Source organism: Aythya ferina (genome assembly GCF_964211825.1).
Source record: "Aythya ferina genome assembly, chromosome: 5".
NCBI lineage: Eukaryota > Metazoa > Chordata > Aves > Anseriformes > Anatidae > Aythya > Aythya ferina.
In genome coordinates this window covers 22,529,791-22,551,183 of record NC_140301.1, presented here as the reverse complement: position 1 = coordinate 22,551,183, position 21,393 = coordinate 22,529,791, and the positions used below count along the sequence as shown (strand labels likewise).

Sequence of the window (21,393 nt, the reverse complement as noted above, 5' to 3'; positions counted from 1 at the left end):
ACAGACCTGATTGAGTTAATATAATATCAGCAAATTTTACAGCGAAATGAATCTGTTTCTTTTCTTTGTGTTTAAAACCAGCACAGATTACAAATTTTAATGATCTGAAAATGTTTGGTATACAAAATCATGCTTATTTCAGTATTAGCAAAAACACAAGAAATTTTTCAACACAAACACCCAGCTGTGTCTATTTTAAAAGCAGTTCAATGACAGCTTGCACTTATGAGCATGCAATCAGCTAATTTCGCTTTTTTTTTTCTTCTGTGTTAATCAACACTTTCCTTCCTGCATATCAGAGTACAAATAGTATAGTTACTCCACATCAGTAAATGTTTACGTAACCTGTCCTTTCTCAAGAATCCGGTTACACCGAATCATTACATGCTAGACCGAGTAGGAAAATGCACTTGGCCCAGCCACTCTAATGGGATCCCAGCGCACCATAATGACACATATTAGTTAATGATCGTCATAATCATAATAATATGCACGAATCTTACCTTTCCTCTTACCCCTTACCATTGTGGAGTCAAGTCCTCCACACCGCATTCTCCCTCAAGAATTCCCATACATTGGCTTCAGTGTTGTGCAATGAAATAATTACAAATTTACATGATATTTTAAACAACCGCTTTTCTAAAACATAAAAATAAAAAATAAACATAGTCAATAATCTACTTTTATCTTCCTCTTTATTTTATTTTTTGTCAGTAGCAACCTGTTATGAAATTGGATAAATACAATTGTGATAAGGTCATTCGAGGTTAATCCAATGCACAGAGTTCGTGCCATTCCCAACTGCAATTGTTTATTACCGGTCCATTATAATTGTTCCCGTTATTTACTCTCTCTCTCTCACACTCGCTCTCTCTCTCACACATACACACAAACACATATATAAAGTGCACATCCACACATAACCATGTTTGTCGCGCTGAGGTCTAACCTAAATTTGCCCGGGATAAACTGTTTTATCTGGGACTGAGCTACAAGCATTATTTCTACAGAACATTTTATTTTCCTGCAGAACAAACATAAACTTTGGGTGGCTTAACGCAGCGGTAGGCACAGGCTGTACGTCGTCTTTGCACAGCGCTTCACTTTTAATGGCACCAGTACGCTATTACATTTCCCCTTCTGCTTTCCAAATAAGAAGGCTGAAAGTCTGCTTTGTTAGTTAGAGGGATGATTTTTTATTATTTTTTTTTTTCACGTGCTCGTAGTGAGGGATCACTCGATGCGGCCGGTTACCGGACACTGCGGCCGCAAGCTCTCCTCTCCGCCACCGATCCCTCCGGGCCCTGCGGGCAGTGGGGCGGGCAGGGGGGCGCCGAGCCCGGCTCCGCCGCCGTCGTGGCGCTGCTCGGGGGCCGGGGGGCCTGGGGGAGTGCTGCTCGGTGGCAGCCCCGCGCCGCTCGGGGAGAGGCCCCGGCCCAGCCCGGCCCGGTCTCACCGCCTCAGGGCCGACCGCAGCCCTGCGGCCCTGCCCCGCCGCCCCGGTGCCCTCCGGCGGATTTTTTTTTTTTTTTTTTTTTTTTTTTGTGTCCCTCAGAAAAAATAACCGGAGCCACAGGACCCACGGCGGGGCCTGGCGAGCCGAGCGGCCCGCCGACTTCGGCGGGATCCGCAAAGTAGTACCTCGGCCACACCGCGGCCTCCGCGCCCACCCGCCCCCCTCGCCGCCACGGGAGGGGGGCGCAGAGGCGCGAGGCAGCGCTGCGCCGCCGCGGGACTGCGGGGCAGGCGGACGGGCCCGGCGCGGGTCGGCGGGACGGCGGCGGTTCGTTTGCCGCGAGGGGATCCGTGCTCCGGACGGGGGGGGGGAGGGGGGCGTGAGGGGAGGTGTGTGTCTGTACACCGCCGCGGTGATGCGCCCCACCGCCGGTATCCCTGCGCCGCAGGAGCCGCGGCGGCGGCGGCGGGCGTGGCGCTGGCGGGCGAGAGGCGGGGCGAAGCGCGGCGGTGCCTGGCCATTGGGCGGCGGGCGGGCAGACGCGGCGGCACGCCGGCGGCGCTGATTGGGCGGCCGGTGGGAAAGGTTAAACCAAAAAATTTTTTACAGCCCCGGTGCGTGTCTGCAGCTCTGAAACTAATTGTGGCCGGGGCGCTCTGTATAGCCCGGCTCCGCTCGCTCCGCGCCGACCCGCCGCGGCTGCTCCGTCCTTCCTTCCTTCCTTCCTTCCGTCCGTCCTTCCTTCCGTCCGTCCTCCCCCTGCTCTGGCTTGCCGGGGGAGCCAGGCACCATGAAGTAGCTTTTTTTTTTTTTTTTTTTTTTTTTTGTCTGTGTGCGTGTTGTTTTTTTTTGTTGTTGTTGTTGTTGTTGGGTTTCCAGAGGGTTTTTTTCCCCTTTTTTTCCTCTTTTTTTTTTTTTTTTTTTTTTTTTTTTCTCTCCTCCGCTCCGACTCGGTTTGATTTTCTCTGATTGGTGATTATTATTCCTATTATTTTTTTTTTTCCCTCCCCGGCGGTTCCTGTCCCTGCTACATGACTTGCCAGCGCTTGAGACTGCGGTCCAACTGCGCTGCCGCCGCCGCTGCCGTCGCCGCCGCCGGTGGTGCCGCCGCCGCCAGCCCGGCCGCCGCCGCCCCGGGCGCCGCTCCCCCGGCCGCTGCCGCTTCCCCCCTGAGACTAGTGTGTGATGTTGGACATGGGAGATAGGAAGGAAGCGAAAATGCTGCCGAAATCCTCCTTTAGCATAAACAGCCTGGTGCCCGAAGCCGTCCAGAGCGACAACAACCACAGCAGCCACAGCCACCACAACAGCCACCACCCCCACCACCACCACCACCATCACCACCACCACCACCACCCGCCTCAGCAGCAGCCCCAGCGAGCCGCCGCGGCCGAGGAGGAGGACGAGGAGAAGGGGCAGCTCCTCCTGCCGCCCCCCGCCGCCGCCGCCTCCGGCGCCCTGGAGGTGGCCAAGGCGGAGATGCTGGCCGGCAAGGGCGAGGCGGGCGCGGCGGCGGCGGCGGCGGAGCTGGAGGAGAAGGAGAAGGCGGCGGACGAGAAGAAGGGGGCGGCGGAGGGGGCCAAGGAAGGGGAAAGCGGAAAGGAGGGCGAGAAGAAGAACGGCAAGTACGAGAAGCCGCCGTTCAGCTACAACGCCCTCATCATGATGGCCATCCGGCAGAGCCCCGAGAAGCGCCTGACGCTCAACGGTATCTACGAGTTCATCATGAAGAACTTCCCCTACTACCGGGAGAACAAGCAGGGCTGGCAGAACTCCATCCGCCACAACCTCTCCCTAAATAAGTGCTTCGTCAAGGTGCCCCGCCACTACGACGACCCGGGCAAGGGGAACTACTGGATGCTGGACCCGTCCAGCGACGACGTCTTCATCGGCGGCACCACCGGCAAGCTCCGCCGGCGCTCCACCACCTCACGGGCCAAGCTGGCCTTCAAGCGCGGCGCCCGGCTCACCTCCACCGGACTGACTTTCATGGACAGGGCGGGATCCTTGTACTGGCCTATGTCCCCCTTCCTCTCCCTGCACCACCCCCGGGCCAGCAGCACTTTGAGTTACAATGGGACCACGTCCGCCTACCCCAGCCACCCCATGCCCTACAGCTCAGTGTTGACTCAAAACTCCTTGGGAAACAACCACTCCTTTTCCACGTCTAATGGGTTAAGTGTTGATAGACTAGTCAATGGAGAGATACCTTATGCCACTCATCACCTCACAGCAGCAGCTCTGGCCGCCTCAGTGCCGTGTGGCTTGTCAGTTCCCTGCTCCGGCACCTATTCCCTAAACCCCTGCTCTGTAAACCTTCTAGCAGGACAGACGAGTTACTTTTTCCCCCACGTTCCTCACCCTTCAATGACTTCTCAAAGCAGCACTTCAATGACGGCCAGGGCAGCCTCCTCCTCCACGTCGCCACAGGCGCCCTCCACTCTCCCCTGTGAGTCCTTAAGACCTTCTTTGCCAAGTTTCACAACGGGACTTTCCGGAGGACTTTCTGATTATTTCACACATCAAAATCAGGGGTCTTCTTCAAACCCTTTAATACATTAACATCCATGGGATCAGACTGTAAGTGAACATTTTACACACATTTGCATTGTAAATGATAATTAAAAGGAAAAAAAAAAAAAAAAAAAGCAAAACAAAAAAGTCCAGGTATTTTTTATTAAGTCCCCCATTTTCTGTACGTTTGTTCAGTCTTTAGGGTTGTTTATTATTCCACCAAGGTGAGGAGTGTCAGCAAGGTGCAATGTGGGGAGATTACATTGTAGACTATGAAGTTTGGAAGACAAAATTATAGTAGAATGTGTATCTAAATAGTGACTGCTTTCGCAATTTTTATTCAAATACGATAAGTCTATCACTAAAAGCCGCCAGATTCTCCATGTTTGCAGTATTATAAGTTATCATGGATATGTCGGTGGGTGCAGACCTTGAAAAAAAAAAAAAAAAGCCACTAAATTTATGAATCCTATAAAAATCTAAAAACGTAATTTGTATTTAACCAGAATTTCATCCTGAAAGATGCCCAAGAACTACTTTTTGGCCATTTAATATTTTATCATTTTCTTTACCGAACTGCTTATTTTTGGGGTTTCTTTTCTTCCTTTCTTTTTATTTTTTTTTCTGTTTGTTTGTTTGTTTACTTTTAGACCAAAGATTGGGTTTTAGAAAATGCACTCAGTGTACGGAGTAATTTAAAAACAGCAACATTATTTCAGTTTGCAGCACTGCCCGTTCAAATGAATCAGAAGGGGACAAAATTAATGATTGCCTTCAGTTTGTGTTGTGTATATTTTGATGTATGTGGTCACTAACAGGTCACCTTTATTTTTTTTCTAAATGTAGTGAAATGTTAATACCTATTGTACTTATAGGTAAACCTTGCAAATATGTAACCTGTGTTGCGCAAATGCCGCATAAATTTGAGTGATTGTTAATGTCGTCTTAAAATTTCTTGATTGTGATACTGTGGTCATATGCCCGTGTTTGTCACTTACAAAAATGTTTACTATGAACACACAGAAATAAAAAAAAAAAATAGGCTAAATTCATATATACTTGATAGTTTTTTTGTCTCTTTTATTAACTAAAATTAATACGCCTGAGGCTTTAAAGTTGTAGGGAGATCAGAGCGCTGCTTGTTACAGTAGTCCACCATTTTTCACATGCTCATTCCCCCTTTCTCTCCCCCAATCACTTTGTATTTAACCACGGTATTTTGAAATATAAAGGAGCAGGGAATTAGGGTATTTAATTAAACACCACGGCCACTACTGTGATGTCCGTTTTGGGGCAGGACTCTCATCGGGTCTGCTTGAGAACTGGTAGAACGAGGTAGGGTGTCTTGCTTAAAAACTCTGTCTTAAGCTGAAGATGCTTAAAACTGCGTATGTATATAGTTACATACATATATATACGTACATGCATACGTGAGTATATATACACACGTTTGGAAAAAGTACAGGTACTTTATTTATTTCCTAAGTGCATGTTGTTCTTTCAGTCTTTGCAATGGCTTGAATGGGTTATCCATCTGAAAGGAAATCGTTTCGACTGTATGATAACTGAAGCTCTATTAACTATGGATGTGTATGTGTGTGTATATACATATACATATTAGCTTTCCTATAATTATTTGATCAAATCTGGCAAGCTATGATGCGTATGTGTATTAAATGCAATCCTTATCTTAAAGATACACTGTTCCGGAAGCGTCTATACTCTCTGTACTTAGAGCCTTTGCATGCTGCAAACCCTTTGGCTTGGCACGGTTGTGCAGGCGGCTGCCGCTGGGAGCCGGAGCCTCCCTCCTCCGCCCCCTTCGCCCTGCGGCCGACGAGAGCCGGGCCAGGGCCGCGGGGCCGGAGGGCTGCGGGAATGCGGGGCTGTGGACCCGGGGGGCTGCGGGCTGGGGCTGCGGGGCTGCAGGGCGGCGGGGCAGGGAGCTGCGGCTCACGTGATGCCGTGCTCGCATACCGATGTTTAAAGATCTTAATGGAGAGGGGGGAAAAAAAAAAAAAAAAAAAAGGTGTGGATGCACTTAAATTTCAAGTTTGGGAATGGATTTCTCTTTTCCCTTGTCTGCCTGCCGGTGGGAAGGCTGGCTGAAACCCGCTAGCCCATGCAAACCTGTGTAAGTATATTCGGCTGCCCGGAGAATCGCCCCTTAGTTTTAAAGGAGGCAACGCGATGACTAATTTTAAGAAGCATTTAATCCTAAAAAGTATTGGTTTCTTGACGAGTTTAGGGAGCCCTATAAAAGCCACGACTCTGGAAAATAATCAGAAAACTTGTGCAAAAGATTTAACAACTAATTGGATCCCGCAGCGAGTCCGCAGAGGACAAGTTGTTCATTTGTTACGTTTGTGTAGACTAAACTGTGCTCCGCAGCAATGCAATAAGCCGGCGACTGCTCACAATAGGCCCCATGAAAAATAATCTCTAGCTCGAAGATGTTATCGCAAACGCTTTAAAAAGCTGGACTTAGAAAGGCAGAAAAGAGGAAGAAAAAAAAATATCGGGGGTGAATACAGAAAAAAATAGCAAATCTGAATTCTTGCAAAGAGAATATTTGTCATGCTGAAAGAATAAGGGGAGAGAGAAGAAATCTTCCGAAAATAGGTAATGAATAAACAGATGCAAGCAAATCTGCAGGGAAGAGAGAGGAGTGAAAGGTTATGGATGAGAGATGGGACACCCAGCTCTGCACTATGTGGGGGAGAAGGAGAGAAATCTCTGATATTCTTGGCTTTCACTCTCACTTCTACAATTCAAAATTAATCATCGCTATGAGAAAAAGGTTGCTTTGTTTGGGGATGTAGAGATGATACCACCACTTGGAAGCACCTACCCTCCCCCACATTCTTCGCTCTATTGTCATTAAAATAAGTGATGGCAAAAAATGAAAAATAAATAAAATAAAACTCCTTTGCAACAAACCTACTGGAAATAATAAAATGAAATAGGTGTGATTTAAACTCTTGAAGTCCCTAGACCCCATTCTGTATATTTGTACCCAAGCAAATGTAAAGAATGGCATCTGCTACAGCTGACAAAGGAAATGATTTATTATTTACTACTTCCAATTGGTTGTATACTGTAGGAAATTCAATAGCACATACTTAAAGTATTATTTAGTTTGCAATGTGAAAAAATCTGCTGACAGTGTACTAAAAGGAGGAAGAAGAGAAGTCAGGTTGGAGGAAAGCACAATCTCACCATGTCAGAGTTTTGGGTTGGCTAATAAACATTAATTAGATAAGCGTGATGCATCATAATTCCTGAAAAGGGTAGCCCTGATGTATGTCTCTCCAGACTTCTTTTCAGTAACCTCTCGCTCTTAGTGCTCTGCTTTAGGTTTAGAACAGCGAAGTGTTGCCTAAGCAATTCAGGTGCCACACGCTTTTACCTCTTTCCCTTACTCTGGGGGAAGGGGTGGTGGTTGGGCTGGTAATTTATTCACTTTTCTATATCCACATTACCAGCAAAGAGACTGGCTTTGGAAAGAAAAAAAAATGCTGAAGTTGTCATGGATTGTAGCAGGACTGCCAAGGCCCCAAATATGCCTTTACCTTTGCCTGCTACCCTTTTGTTCGCTGAGAATATCATTTAAGCTCTTCTTTAAACAGGTTCGTTCTGTAGAGAATGCAAGGCTTATTTTATTTTATTTTATTTTATTTTATTTTATTTTATTTTATTTTATTTTATTTTATTTTATTTTATTTTATTTTATTTTATTTTATTTTATTTTATTATGCTAATCTAAGAGTAATTATGTTATCTGATACTTGTTTCCATGGTGCTTTATGTGTCAAATCCTCGAGCTAGTCTTTTCAGGATTATTTATTTTTATTAATATGCATTTCTAGAACATTGCTGCATCTTAGCGTCGTTTCTTCAGTGTTTCCTAATTTAGGATGTTTATGGGGGACGGGTGGTCTTTATGGAATTAAGGAGCTATTGTTATTTTTGTAGCTGATGTTTGAGGTGATTAACTTTGGTTGCATAGATCGTAGGAGAAGAAATCTGCTTATCAAGAAACCTCCGATTTTAAGATTTTAAGATTGCATCCGCAAACATGTTATATAAACTGTAACTCGAATCCACCATAGGACATTTAGTCGACCAATTTTTGACATATATATTTTTTTAAATCTCTTGTTTCAATAAAATAATATCCTTTACGTGGAATGTATTCTTACGCAAGTGTTTAAAAGACAATGAAGAATTATATATTTTGCCTTAAATGGCACAAATCTCCTGTTTGGGGGAGTGATAGATTTTTTAATGCGTTGCTTGAAAAAATAGTTTAACGGGGACGTCATTTTGCTCTTTATACCTTCTTTTGATGATCATTAAGATTTATGTCAGGAATTATGATTCAGGTACACACCCCCTCACCACTTGTGTTAATATGAGGTCTCAATCACCACGTATTCACTGTACGCTCAAGCAAAACTCCCACTGAACTCCAGTTACGTTCAGACTTAACCACAGAAGAGTTTTGCTTAAGAAACAACGTCGAACAAGACGTAGGGATTATATCCCTGAATTTTCCCTTCTGAAAATCCCTTGCAAAATGTGCCTGTCGATAGGCACTGCTGTATGCTTGTTTTTACACTACGGCCGCCTGAGAGAAGGTACATGCACATACATGTTACGTGCCCTGAGAGCCCAAAGGGTGGAAATAAAGAAATCTATGTGTCTACACAGCCCTGCAGAGCCGTCGGTCCATGCACTGGTGGCTGCAGCAGCTCCTGGGCAGCTTGGCGCCCCGAGCAGTTCTGGGGTTGTTCACTCCCCCAGGCCCCCCCCGCCCTGCGGTGAAGGTGCCTGGGTAAATGGGTCAAAAGTGCTGGAGAAACTGGGTTAGCGAGAGGTGAAGGTGAAGATCATTAGAGGTTTTAGGGCTGGCTGTGGCTGTTTTGCTGGGTTTGTGTGACTGTGCCCAGAGGGCGGAGTTCCTGCACATTCCTACCTCACCGGAGAACCTGCCCTCAACTCCACTGCAGCTACTCCAGAGAGATGGGACCCTCCAGAAGAAACCTGCCCAGCAATCCCAGCGAGCCTTCCCGCCAGAAGGGTAGGTGCACTTCAGGAAAACCTTCACTACTCTTTCTCCCGGCAGACAGATCCGTGGGATCTGAGCGAACCGAGATGACAGACTTCTGTCTAAACGTACTGGTTCCCCATGCCCCCTGATAAGCAGATCGCCCGTGCAACCGAAGCAGAGTTTCAAAGCACCAGTTACACTAGAACTGTGTGTGCCTAATGTTAGGATTTTTTTTTTTTTGTCTCTTCCTTAAAGTGTTTCCTCCCCCGGCCTTCCCCCTCCCCCTCGGGCTCTTTCGTTTCGATCGGTAAATTGGAAGTTTTCTTCGCCGCTTTAGCAGTTCTCCCGCTTTCTCTCGACATTTCTGGTTATTTTATTAACGTGCTCTTTGTTTGCTTGCCTGACCCTAACGCCACAGACAGTCACCCGGGTGCAATGTTCTGTTTGCTTCTTTTAAGATGCCAGGAGGTACTGCCTCTACCTGCGACAAAGGCGCACGATGGCACTTGGGGACGGGAGTCCTCCGCCGGCACCGGGTGAGTGCGGATTTTCCTCCTCTTACGTGTGTCCGCTGCCCTCAGGATGGGGGGAGCGGGGCCCCCGCCGCCCCCGGAGCGGGCTTGCCTCTTCGGCCCCGGCTGAGCCCGGGGGCGTCTCGGGGGTGCCCACGGGGCTATGCCGCCTCTCGCTCGGGGCGAGGCGGGATGCTCTCTCTGTTGCCGCCCTCTCAAAGGCGGCTTTAGGACGGTGGCCGTGGACGGGATCTGTAAGGAAAGTGGCTTTGAAAATTATTATTTTTTTCCATCTGACCCTGTCATTCGAGAAAAAGCTACGGGCTTTTCTCTCCTTTCCGGCGGTGTGTAAATAGCGTTAATATTCCCAGATTGTCAGGAAAGCGACTAAATGCCAGCAATCTGGGAGAGCCGGGAGAGGGACCTTGTAGGAAGCCGTACCTATAAAGCTTTGCTCCGGAGCTAGCGACCCGACAAGCGCGCAGATTCCTCTGAAAGGTCTAGGCACTGCCTTTGTCTGCCCACTCCCCAAACTCCCTGCCCGCCTCGCGGCTGCACCGCGGCTCCCTCCCGTGCCACCAGCCGAAATCTCGGGGTAGGAACGGGAGTTGCAGCACTGATTTGCTCAGTTCGGACGTGCTTGCGGATGGGGGCAGGCGTGCGGTGCGTGGGCAGGACGCCGGCGACGGGGCCCTCTATGGACCCCCTCGTCCCGGTTTGTGTTGTCCCGAAGCAGACAAGGGAAATAACAAAGGTCCGTGGCCCACTCGCTGAGTGATTTGAACTCCCCTGCTCCTGTCACGTGTACCCTCGTGAAAATAATTAATTTCTAATACACCGCAAATTAAATTTTCCGAGCTGCCGTGAGATGAGACACTTCAACGAGAGGGCAAACGCTGCCTTGTCCCTGACTACGTTAGCTGTGTGGGAAGTGAGGCGATTCACGGGACGCAGCACACGCAGGCGACAGCTTTCAGTCCACCCCCGGCGTGTGGCCGGCCCGGCTCACACCTGCACAGAGACTTCTCGGGGGGCACGCGTGGGGCGCCGGTCGCCTCCCCGCTCTCTGCTGAGCTGGGACCCATGACGACAGAGGGGCCCATCGCGACAGAGGGGCCTCAGAACAGAGACGCGGGGCCCGGACACGCGTGTCCGCGGGGCGGTGCGGGGGCCGTGCTGGCCGGGGGGCGGCGGGCGGCGCTGCGGCGGCGCTCCGCGGGCTGGGGGCGCTCTTGCCTAGCGGGAGAGGCCCGGGCCCGGATACCGAGCTGCGGGGAGGGCGCCTCTCCCGGAGCAGGGGAACCGGCGGCGGAAAGCCGAGCAGCCTCGGAGAAGTGCCCGGAGCCGCCTCGGAGGCCTGGCGCTCACCTGCCGCTCGGTTAACCTGCGTGCTGCAGGCGGCCGTCGTTGGGGAGTGGAGGAGTCGGGGCCATGCCCCCTCCCTCCCCTTTGGATGAGAGGAACAATTGGAAGCGTCCTTCTCCGTGCAGGCTTAGCTTTGCGTCTTGGTAGCCACCGAGAGATACACAGTGAAGTAGGCAATTGCGGTTAAAGTCATCTTCCCGTGGCCTGCTTGAGGATGGTCCGATCCAGGAGAGGTATAGGAAAAGTCACCTCCCCCTCCACCAGTGAAAAATAAAACAGTGAAAACCCGGAAAACAAAAACAAAAAAGAAAGAAAAAGAAAAAAGCCCCTCCAAAACAAAGGAAATAAAACGAACCGCCAAAATAATTAAATAACTAATCAACTACCTGCAACTTTTTTTTTTTTTTTTTTTTTTTTTTTTCCTCAAGACCGTGTAACAGTATACAGTATCAGGCTAGTGAATTAAACCTGAAGCGAGAGGATTTGCAATTCTCAATCGGGGAAATGAATGCGGACTGTCTGCAGAGTTCGTTTCAAAGAATTATCTCTAGGGAGTCCTCCAAGTGTACTTGGGGTTACCCGTGATTTGAGAGGAAAGACTAAACGAGAGTGACTCTGAGGAAAGCCTGCCATTGTCACCCTCGCTAAGGTGAGTAAAGCATCTCTGTAAAGTTAGCTGCAAAGAGCTGCTTAACCTAAGACCGAGAGGTGAAAGCTCTCCGCACGAAGCGGCCTGAATTTCCACCTACAAAGGCGGCACGAAGCCCGGGCTCTCCGGGGTCTGTTTTCCGCCCAGGGGCATTCCGAAACCTTTCCAATTGATTTCGCAGGGGCACCTCTTGCAGGGAGGTAGGGGCACGTCAAAGGAGCCCTTCCCCTGCGGGGCGCTCCCGCCCCGCTGCGGCAGGAGCCCGGGGCGCTCCTGGTGCCTCCCCGGAGGCTACGGCGGAGGCAGGACTGTGCGAGGCTGGGCTGCTAGGCCCTGGGTGACTTGGAGGCCCTCCACCGAAGTCTTCGCCCCTCGGTGTTCCTCAGTGGAAGGAAAAGAACTCGAAGCCTCCTCTCCGCCCCCCTCTTTGCCAGGTTCCCACCCAGAAATAATCTGATTGCAAGTATTTGAGATTAGATAGTCTGTTAAATTAGTCGTATCCAAGAGGAGACAGGTATCTCCCAAGAAATCTGGCTGAAGTCTGCCTATCTGGTAAAAAAAAAAAAAAAAAGGAATTATTTCGCACCAAAGCTAGACGACTTAAAAGGGAGAAATAAAAAATAAATAAATAAATAAAGGAAGTTGCATTCTCACAAAAATAAGCAAAACCTTATTCTAAAGCACCGCGCTTCCCAAAAGGCCACGATTCTTTTGAGTGTTAAACACGGGTAACAAGCATCGGTTACTAGACTGTGCTTTTGATGCAAAAATCCCGGTGATGCTACATGAGGACTTGCATCCTTTTTATGCTCCACGCAACCGAAGAGCTCCGTCATCCCCACACAAGTGTGCTCCCAAAAGGGGATGTCGGCCCCGACCAGACTTTTCACTAGAACCCGAACAAACGAAAGCCGGGACCTATTATTCGAGAGGTCTGTGGAGGAATATGGTTAAACTCACATCACATAATGACATATATTTTTATCTTGCCATGGCTCAGAGCTGACTTTCAAACATTCTGGTGATAGGTAAATCTCCGCTTAGGTGTCTGAACCTCACTGCTAATGGCGAGTACATCTGGAGGAGGGAAACACAGTGATATAGAAGGGCAAGTGTATTTTTATTAGTGAAGAGTATACACACTCATACGGGGCTATGAAAAACAGATGTAAACTAAGCAAATAAAAATCTCAGTGTTGTTCTACCAGTGATCTTTTCCTTGTATATCTATATCTCTGGCTATATATATGTGCGTGTGCATATATATATACATACATATATATGCATGCATATATTTGCCTGATCTTTTCTGAATGTGAACGTGTCCTCTAGCATTCGTCAGAAAAGGCAGCACTGCGTGTTACTTTTCTTGCTTGCTTGTTTATTCTGTTTGAGCAAAGTTGTTTGTTTTTCTGGGAAGCATAAGTTGCCTTTAGTTATGTCATCAATATCATTTGCATTTAGGCGGAAGTGTAGGATTTATTAGCTCTATTTTTATTATTAAATCAGTGAAGGTAGAAGTACTAATAATTAAATACAGATCTCTCTGATTGCAGGTTGGAACAGCAAAATCGATTGTCTCTTCATCAATAAGACAAGTGTTGAGTAGCTTGCTATTGATTAGTATGTTTATTTATGCAGAACTTTAGCTATTTGCTTACATATTTCGAGTTCTTTGTCTGCTAATTATTATACCATATTGGTTTGAAAGAAAGAGCTTAGACTGGGAAACACACTTGACAGATCCATTCTTAGCTAACCTGATAGTGGATTATTGCAATCCAATAAGTTTAACAAATTACTTATACGTGCTTGCCTTTCGAGCAATTAGGAAACCGTTTCAGATTAAAATCCCTTGTTGCATTCGGGGTCGGTTCATTTCGGCCCCTTTATTTAAAGGGGCATTCTGTTTAGATATCTTCCGAATTAAAAATGATTTTTTGGATCTGCAGAGGGTGAGCAGGAGTCGATGTGTGCTTTGCATTTCGGGCCTTCTTTTGTCAGTATGAAGCACCTTTCCAGCAATACAGTGGCCCCTGGGGTTTCCTCTTGGATGGAATTTAAGAATCGGAGTAATCTGAGTATAAAAATCAGGAAAGGGTATATTAAAAAAAAAAAAAAAGAGAGAGAGAGAGAGAGAGAGAAAAGAAAATAAAAAGAGGGGAAAAAAAAAAAAAAAAGGAAAAAAGGAAGGATCAGCACTCGGATTTTCGGAGCTCTCCAAAGAAGGCGATATTTTCAGTTGCTTTTTGGTTTAGTGATTAAATCTGTTTTAAAGCTGCCTCCCCAGCCTCTCTGTGGACGACCTGCTTTGCAGCCGTTCCCTCTCAGGACGGCAGAAGGCTGATATTTTGTTATACATTTTAACCCACTTTTTTTCCCCCGATCCAGGCATGTTCTTTAGCTGCCGTTTCGAGCAGGGCTCCGCTTTATCCCTCTCTTTCCTTCTCTACTTCGACAGCGCCGGCACGGGCGTCCCGCCGGCCGGGGCCCGGTGGTAGCCGCGGCTGCCTCCTGACGGTCCCCGGCGGTTCTCCTCCGTCCGGGGGGCGATGCCCGGGGGGGGGGGGGGCTGCCCGGGGGTGGCAGCCCGGGGGTCGTGGGGCTCTGCCCGGGGGTCGCGGGGCTCCGCGCTCCGGGCTGGGCGCTGGGAGCCGGCCGTCCGCGGTGCTGCCCGAGCGGCGGAGCCCTCTCTTTCCTCCTTTCCCTCTCGGCAAGTTTTGTTGTTGTTGTTGTTTGTTGTCGAAGGGGTGGGGGGTGATTTTTTTTTTTTCCTTTTACCTCCAGCAGCTGCTGCTTTACAACCTGTAGAGATAAGACGGCCTCCCATCAGATGATCGCAGAGATAAGTAATCTCTCCCCTCGGTCCCTGGTATAGTTGACCGTATGCGCTTGAATCTTAGAGCGCTAAGTCTTTCCTGTGAATGAACGAGAAAACACTCGACAGGTCGTGAATAATCGTTTTAATGAGTGTGTAAAAGCGTGCGACGGGGTGCACGGAGCTGTCGGGTTAAACAAACAACTTGTACCCTGACGAAATCCGATTGTTAAAGTGCAAAGTGGTGTCAGTCCAATTTCCATCCCAGTTCTAAATACCACAGATCTAAGTCGCGGGAGTCCAATTTTCCCCATTAAGAAAAATAACAATATTTTCTGAACGTAAGTGCGACCGTCCCTTATGTTAGCCTTTGACGAAAAAAAAAAAAAAAAAAAAAGACCATTTGAATATTCAAAAGGTATCGAAGCTCCTTCCATTATTTTCTTATTATTTTTAAAAAATGAATTTAAAAGTGTGTTTGACATTTTCCTAGATATTATCAGAATAATGCGGTAAATATTTTCCCTCTGTGTTCTCCCCCCCATATGTTTTTTCACAGATCACTGGAGGCAAACATCGAATTAATTGGATCTCAGTGACTGAGATCGGTAACATTGTGCTGAACTGAGGTTATCTCTGACATTACGTCCAGGTGTCTGCAAGAATTTTTAGGCATTTCTAGAAAAGGTAAATCCAGAGAATACCTATCATAAAATTAAAACGTGGTTACAATATTGTACACACCAAGTCCAAGTTTTCTTCCTCCAGTGTGGGGAAGTAACACTGTGTTCTGCAGTAATCTATATAGGGACTATAAATTTCAGAAAGAATAAATGGAGTTTACCTCTGCCATGAGAATTGCCATGTCTGTTTCCTCCACAACTCGAGGGCCTTGCACTATTTTGCAAATGTAAAACCCACTCCTTAAGTCAATTTATTATTTCTTTAAGGTTGATTATTTAATGGCTCATATTACTTATTATTATTGCTGCTGAAGACTTCCAGAGCAACTACATGTCTGGTTCTCTCTGTGAAAACTCGTTTTCAGATGTGTCTTCCCTTTCTCTGAAAATATCAGTTTGAGCAAAGTGAGGCAAGGCAACCCCAGCTGGAAACCAAGGCTGTTCAAAAATTTCTCCATAACATAGTTTAATACTCGTATTTTCAAAATTAATATGGCAACAGAAAATAGAAGGCATGACAAAATGTATTCCTAAGTCTATAGATGGAAGCGGGACCCAGTGCAGTTTCCAGTGGTACGAATGGGAAATTTACTTTTGATGCAAGTGGAAGTTGAATCTGGCCCTTCGTGAACTGGATAGGAACATAAAGAAGGCTTTAGTCTCAAGCCGATATCTCCAGAGTTTGTAACATTTTAATTAAAACATAGTGTTTTCTTAATTATTTTTATTATTATTATTATTTTACCAACGCAATTTTATTCTGGTCTTTAGGAGCAGTCTAGTAGGCATTAGGAATGGATATCGCTCATTTCGTGTTCCCTAGCACGGCAGAATCGTCGATCGTACTTTGAGAGCGGTGTTAGAAAGACAGGAGTGAAGGAAAAGAGAGAGAGAGAGAGAAAGGGAAAAAAATAAAGGAAAAAAAAAAATAACCCACCACGCAGGATTTGGAAGCGGATCTATAACGAATGAGCCATACGATCATATGTCAGTATTTAACGAGCATCTGACAAATGTTCTGGGCATTTTCAAGCATGGCTTTGTTCGGACTGTAGGACTTGAAACACATCGTTGCGCGGGCCAGTCTGACTGGCAAAGACTGTCAAAGTCGAAATGCTGTCTGTTCCTGCTGCACTGGAGAGCTTTGCCTTGGCTCTGCGGGGGAAAAAGAGATGTAGGATCAGCCCCACAGAGGAAAGATAGAGGAGAATGAAAGACAAAGCAGAAGAACATGTGGCTCCTGAACACAACAGGACAGGAGACTGCATCCTGAGAGCTAGGCAACATTTTTCATCCAAATGAAAGAATAATGCCCTCCTACTGCAATTGCAATTTCCTCTGCAACAAAAACACGCGTAAAATGGGCACAGTGGATAGCAACGACCTATCAGTTTCCTGCTGTAGTTCTGCTAATAAATAAACTTCTAAATGTTTAAAACACTCTATCTGTCACATTCACAAGATAGGTACTGTAAATTCCTGTTGCAGATATACAAACAGAGATCCAAGAGGTTGCCTCTGTTTTTGTATCTCTCTCTCACAAGAAATGCACTATCAAAACATTAATTATATTTGAAAGGGAGCAGATTATTTGTTTGAGAAAGAATTACATTCTTGAATTTATATTCCACGCAGATCTCTCCTCCTGTCTGCCGAGAGGGTTGAACTGTAAATCTGTCTCAAATGATGTACCCCTAAAATGTAGGTAGGTGTGTCACGTCAGAGTCGTAGAGAGATGGGAGATAATCTGTAGGTGCTTTTAGACACCTCTGTGGGATGGGTCGTTAGGGAATGTCGAAATCAACATGAAATCGCGAACCTAACATGTGAAGAACATACACCCCTGTTCTTTGACAATGGAAACACAAACACAGATAGACACGCAGAACTGAGCCTAGGTAGTTATTAAACACTGTGACTCACGGGAGTTAGGGCCTCCAGTTCCTGTTTATTTTTAAAATGCCACATGCACATCTTGCAGTAGCCGATAGTTGAAAAGCTACCAACCGTGTGACTCATGAACCATCATTTAAAGATTTTACCTTATTTCCTGTTCTTCAAAAGACTAATAAGGGAGTTAAACAGATGCCCTTATCGTCTTCTGAAAAAAAAAAAAAAAAAAAAAAAAAGTCTTGGCGATCTACTGGGGCTTTCTTAGGAGCTCTGAATGCCTGTCCTTGGGATCTTATTTTTCCCTCCCCACTAAGCAGCCGTTCAGTATTTCCTAGCCTACCTTCAGGTGCCCTTAAGTGTCTCAACAGGATTGTTCCTTGGCATCAAAGCCACTTTGGCGGAGACTGATGCGACCAGTCCGTTCAGAAAGGTGTCTGGGGCTATCTCTGCACGGCTGGGGGAATGTGTCAATAGATCGATACCCTTAATTTGGGGCCCGAGGAAGCCGCGTTAGCACCGGGTCCTGAACGGTGGCCCTTTTTCTCCCTGCCTGCCTTTCTCGAGAGTCCCCGAGCGGCTTCCTTGAGCCCTGGGAAAGCCAAGCCACGGGGACTGAAGGGCGGTAGCTCCGAGCACGGGGGGGGGGGGGGGAAGAGGGGGGGCGGGGAGGCCGGGCTTTCTCGCCTGCGGCTGTGCCTGGGATGTGCTCTCTCCCTGATTAGGTATCTGTGGAGGAAGAAGGTGCCGCGACGAGAACCGCCTGCCAGCCAGAGCGGGGAACTGCCCGGCAGAAGGCTACGTGATGGACGAGGGCTGCGTGGTCACGATGGCAGAGCGGGACGGCGTGCTGGCACCTAACGCGTGTTTTTTTTTTTTGTTCGCTACAACCAAAAAGAAACATGGAGGGGGGCGAGGAGGGAAGGCAGTGGGGGCTGGGAGGGAGAGATCAGAGAAGTTAGTGGCTGTCTGGATTGTAAACACGAGTCCATCAGCTCCTCGGGAGAAGGGCGGCTGCGCTCGACAGACCCGCGGAGCCTCAGGACGCAGAAGGGGCGGAGGCGCCCCCGGCCCACCCCGGGCCCCCGCCGCTTGTCCGGAGCCCCGAGGGCTGCAGGGCAGCGCTGGGCACCGCAGCCAATCCCGAACGTCTCCCCGGGTCCATCCGGGCTCCTCGATGACCGCCGTGCCGTCGGAGGGACGCAGAGATCATCCCAGGCTTGGGGATGGGACAGGACGCGGAGGGGGTGGCATGAAACAGCCTTAGGGCTGCAAACCCCATTTAATTCCTCGCTTAGCTTGGTGCAGGTCTCCCGCTCCTCCCTCGGACTTCGCGGGGAAGGCTGCAGTGGCCGAGCCCGTCCGTCTTGCGTTGCTTGTGACCGCGCACTGTACCGCCGCCGTGCCAATAAACGTTCCGAGCACGGCTCAATTGGCGGCCAGAGCTACTCCGGCCTCTCCGCTCCGGACCGGCCCGGCTCGGCCCGGCTCTGACCCGGCCCGGGGCTGCGGGGTCGCTTTCGGGTGCTCTTCGTGCATGGGCGGGGGGCTGCTGTGCCTCCATCATTTTGCACCGGCACCCAGCCCCATGCCCTTCCATGGGTCTGCCTAGGCCTGCGATGCACCCGGCGCTCCCAGGGGTGCACTAAGCAATAGGATGCGGTTAAACCAAGGTTTCCTTTGCGCCCCGACACCGATACACGGTGCGAGGGGCTTGGCAGTCGTGCAGCGCCGGCGGTCGATGTTCACCCCGGGCAGCAGCAACAGGGAGGAGAAATGGAACGTGGGTGCTCCCAGCGTCCACTGCCCACTTTCCCCAAAAGTTCGGAAGAGAGAAGGCCGGGAAAAGAGAAAAAAGAGGGAAGATCTATACAAGTGTAGAGAGTGTTCAGGTCTCTATGTATTATTATTATTAATCATAAAATCCCAGCAAAACAACGGCTCTCTTATACGGGAAATCTGAGGAGCGTAGTGAGCTAAGTGGAAGCTGTTTCCAAGGCAAGGCAGGATTAGTTCACTGCACATAATAGCCAGTGTGTAGGAATTGCAAATGAACATCACCAGCAGTGCTGGAGTTACCCTCCTTAATTTAATATCGAGCCAGCTTCCTTGCACAACGTGTAAATAACAAACATTTCTTAGCTTTCAAGAGAAAGGAAGATTTTAATTTATTTATATATGTGTGTATTTTCCCGTGATTTAATTCAAGAAACTCCTTTCCCACTGTATCCAGACAGCAGTGCAGGAATTTGGGATGCTGGCCCCTCAATGTGCTTTGCCTGATTAAAACAAAAAACAAACAAACATAAAACCCCAAACAAACAACAACAACAACAAAAAACGAGCAACAAAAAACTCACAACCAACCAAAACCCACAACCAACCCAACCCAACCACCAACCATAAAACCAAACAAACGAACAGAAAAAAAAAATTACACCCGCATCGATCCAGGGCAAGCCACGGGTGATGCGCAGCCGTGTCCGCCGGCAGCCCCATGGCAGCAGCACGGACCGGGCGCCCCAGCGCTTGCCCTGCTCAGGGTTTGGCCCCGACGAGCAGAGCCTCCTGCGGCTCCGAGCAGCGGGGGCTGCTGGCGCACTCTCCCAGGGTGTCATTGTAGACGCAGGCCCGTAAATATCGGCTGAAACAATGTTTCTATCCCGTCATCAGGCATGCAAAGAGGAGAAAGTAATATATTTGATCTTCCGCTGCAAAGAGGGGAGAAAAAGAGATTGTAGGCTCCAGGACTCCTCCAAACACTTCAGGAATTAGTGGGGGAGGGGAAGAGGCTAGGAAGGATGGATGCGTTAAGATGGTAAAATAAAAACATGATATGAAGATATATTTACTGTCATCTCAGAGCCAAAACATTTATGCTCCCACGCCTTTTTTTTTTTTTCTTTTTTTCTTTTTTTTGAACAAATAGGGACTGAAGTGATGCATTTTAATTATTTTAGGAAAATAAGCGAGAAGGCTCGTTTTCAGAGTCTAAATAAATAACAGTGTTCTGTGCTGATGATGTCTCTAGATCATGATGGCCTCATCTATGCAGCCACTACTATGAGCTCTGAAAACCTGGGAAGAATGGGGTGTTACTGGCAATTTCTGAAAGGAACTATCCATTATTTGTGAGGTTTTCTGAAACAGAACATGCAAAGAATTTTGTGACAGTCTGAGAGGTGAAAAGGGGGCAAATATTTTCCTAAAGCTTCAGCTCAGAATGATGAGTACCTAATCTCGCTATTGTTTTAAGACGAGGTGAGGAGCAATTTTCCTTATTTTTCAAATAGTTATTTCAACTGTTTTCCCCAGTGGTGCGGAAAGGACATGTTTCCCTACTATACAAGGAGCTGGATGCCTTGCAGTCTCTCAGACCAGCTTTTGTTTTGTTTTGTCTTGTTTTCCACTGCCTGATATAATTCCTGATAACTTTATTCCTGCATACAATGTGTCCTTAATCTCTTACAGATTACAGGGAGCTTCCTGAAGGACAGTGACATTATTTTTCTTTTGGGAAGAGGGGAGGAGGGAAATACTCCCTTCACCTAGAAGTAGAATCTACTTATGTGTAGTCAGGAAAAAAGGAAAAATAAAGAAAAAAGAAAAAAATGAAAAAAATGAGTGAGAACACAGCAAAGAGCAAAGAGAGACCCTTCAAACTCTCTCTTAAAAAAAAAAAAAAAAAAAAAAAAAAAAAAAAAAAAAGAGGCATGAAACATTATGTAACAATTGTAGGGAACACTAAACCACATGCACTGGTAATTCCATAGCAGAAAACATTAGTCATAATCTTCCTGTGTAAAGAAATTAAATTAATGATGAGTTTCAGTTCTCTTTTTGCAGAAACTCATAAAGCATTTAAGGCTAGCAGGGTTGAGACCACAAACTTTTACCCCCAAATGGGACTCCTCTTCACATTTTTAGTAAAGATTTTCATTATATTTCTGATGCTCCTCTGCTCTGACTTCCAGTTTGGATGGGGTAAATTCTGTTACTCAAGCTCTGCAGCCAGTTTCCATTAGCTTAAAATGTGTCCAGTGAAAAGCAGAATAGAGTACTATCGACAAACTCCTTTCTTTCCCTTTATGGTGTGTTTGTACTGCACCTTCAAGTCTTGCCAATGTAAGGTCCAGAACTGCTGCTTTGGAGGCTGTGTCATCAGTCTGATGAGAGCAGGAACTGCAAGAAAGTGGATAGCTAGGAAAAGTCATGTTTTTGTTCCTGATTCAAGCACAGCAGCAGCAGCAGCAATAGCAACAGCAACATTGAGACCACATCAAGAAAAAAAGAAAGAATGAAGAGGAAAGAAATCTGAACAGCAGTGAAGATAAATATAAATGTTTAGCAGAGCAGGACAGTACTACTGATTTCTAGCCTATGTAAATCCTACCAAAAATATGCAGCAGACCATAGCTTGTACTACTCAGACAGGTGACAACAGAAGACAGTG

The 21,393-nt window shown here is 47.4% G+C and overlaps 1 protein-coding gene and 1 long non-coding RNA gene across 5 annotated transcripts; both read left to right on the top strand.

Moving 5' to 3' along the window:
- Positions 1-2,423: 2,423 nt before the first annotated feature.
- FOXG1 (forkhead box G1) lies at positions 2,424-5,669 on the top strand. Its single transcript, XM_084520803.1, has one exon. It carries the CDS (start codon positions 2,642-2,644, stop codon positions 4,016-4,018), a length of 1,377 nt encoding a protein of 458 aa, XP_084376929.1. The 5' UTR covers positions 2,424-2,641; the 3' UTR covers positions 4,019-5,669.
- Positions 5,670-8,677: 3,008 nt separating this feature from the next.
- Positions 8,678-19,778, top strand: LOC311437477. Of its 4 annotated transcripts, XR_014693496.1 has the most exons (5): positions 8,683-9,053; positions 9,482-9,559; positions 14,337-15,054; positions 16,686-16,755; positions 17,666-19,778. It is a non-coding gene; the product is annotated as an uncharacterized lncRNA (long non-coding RNA). The 4 variants fall into 4 exon arrangements; XR_014693495.1 differs by lacking the exon at positions 16,686-16,755 and having other exon boundaries at positions 8,678-9,053; XR_014693497.1 differs by lacking the exons at positions 16,686-16,755; positions 17,666-19,778 and adding an exon at positions 16,106-16,490 and having other exon boundaries at positions 8,678-9,053.
- Positions 19,779-21,393: the final 1,615 nt, after the last annotated feature.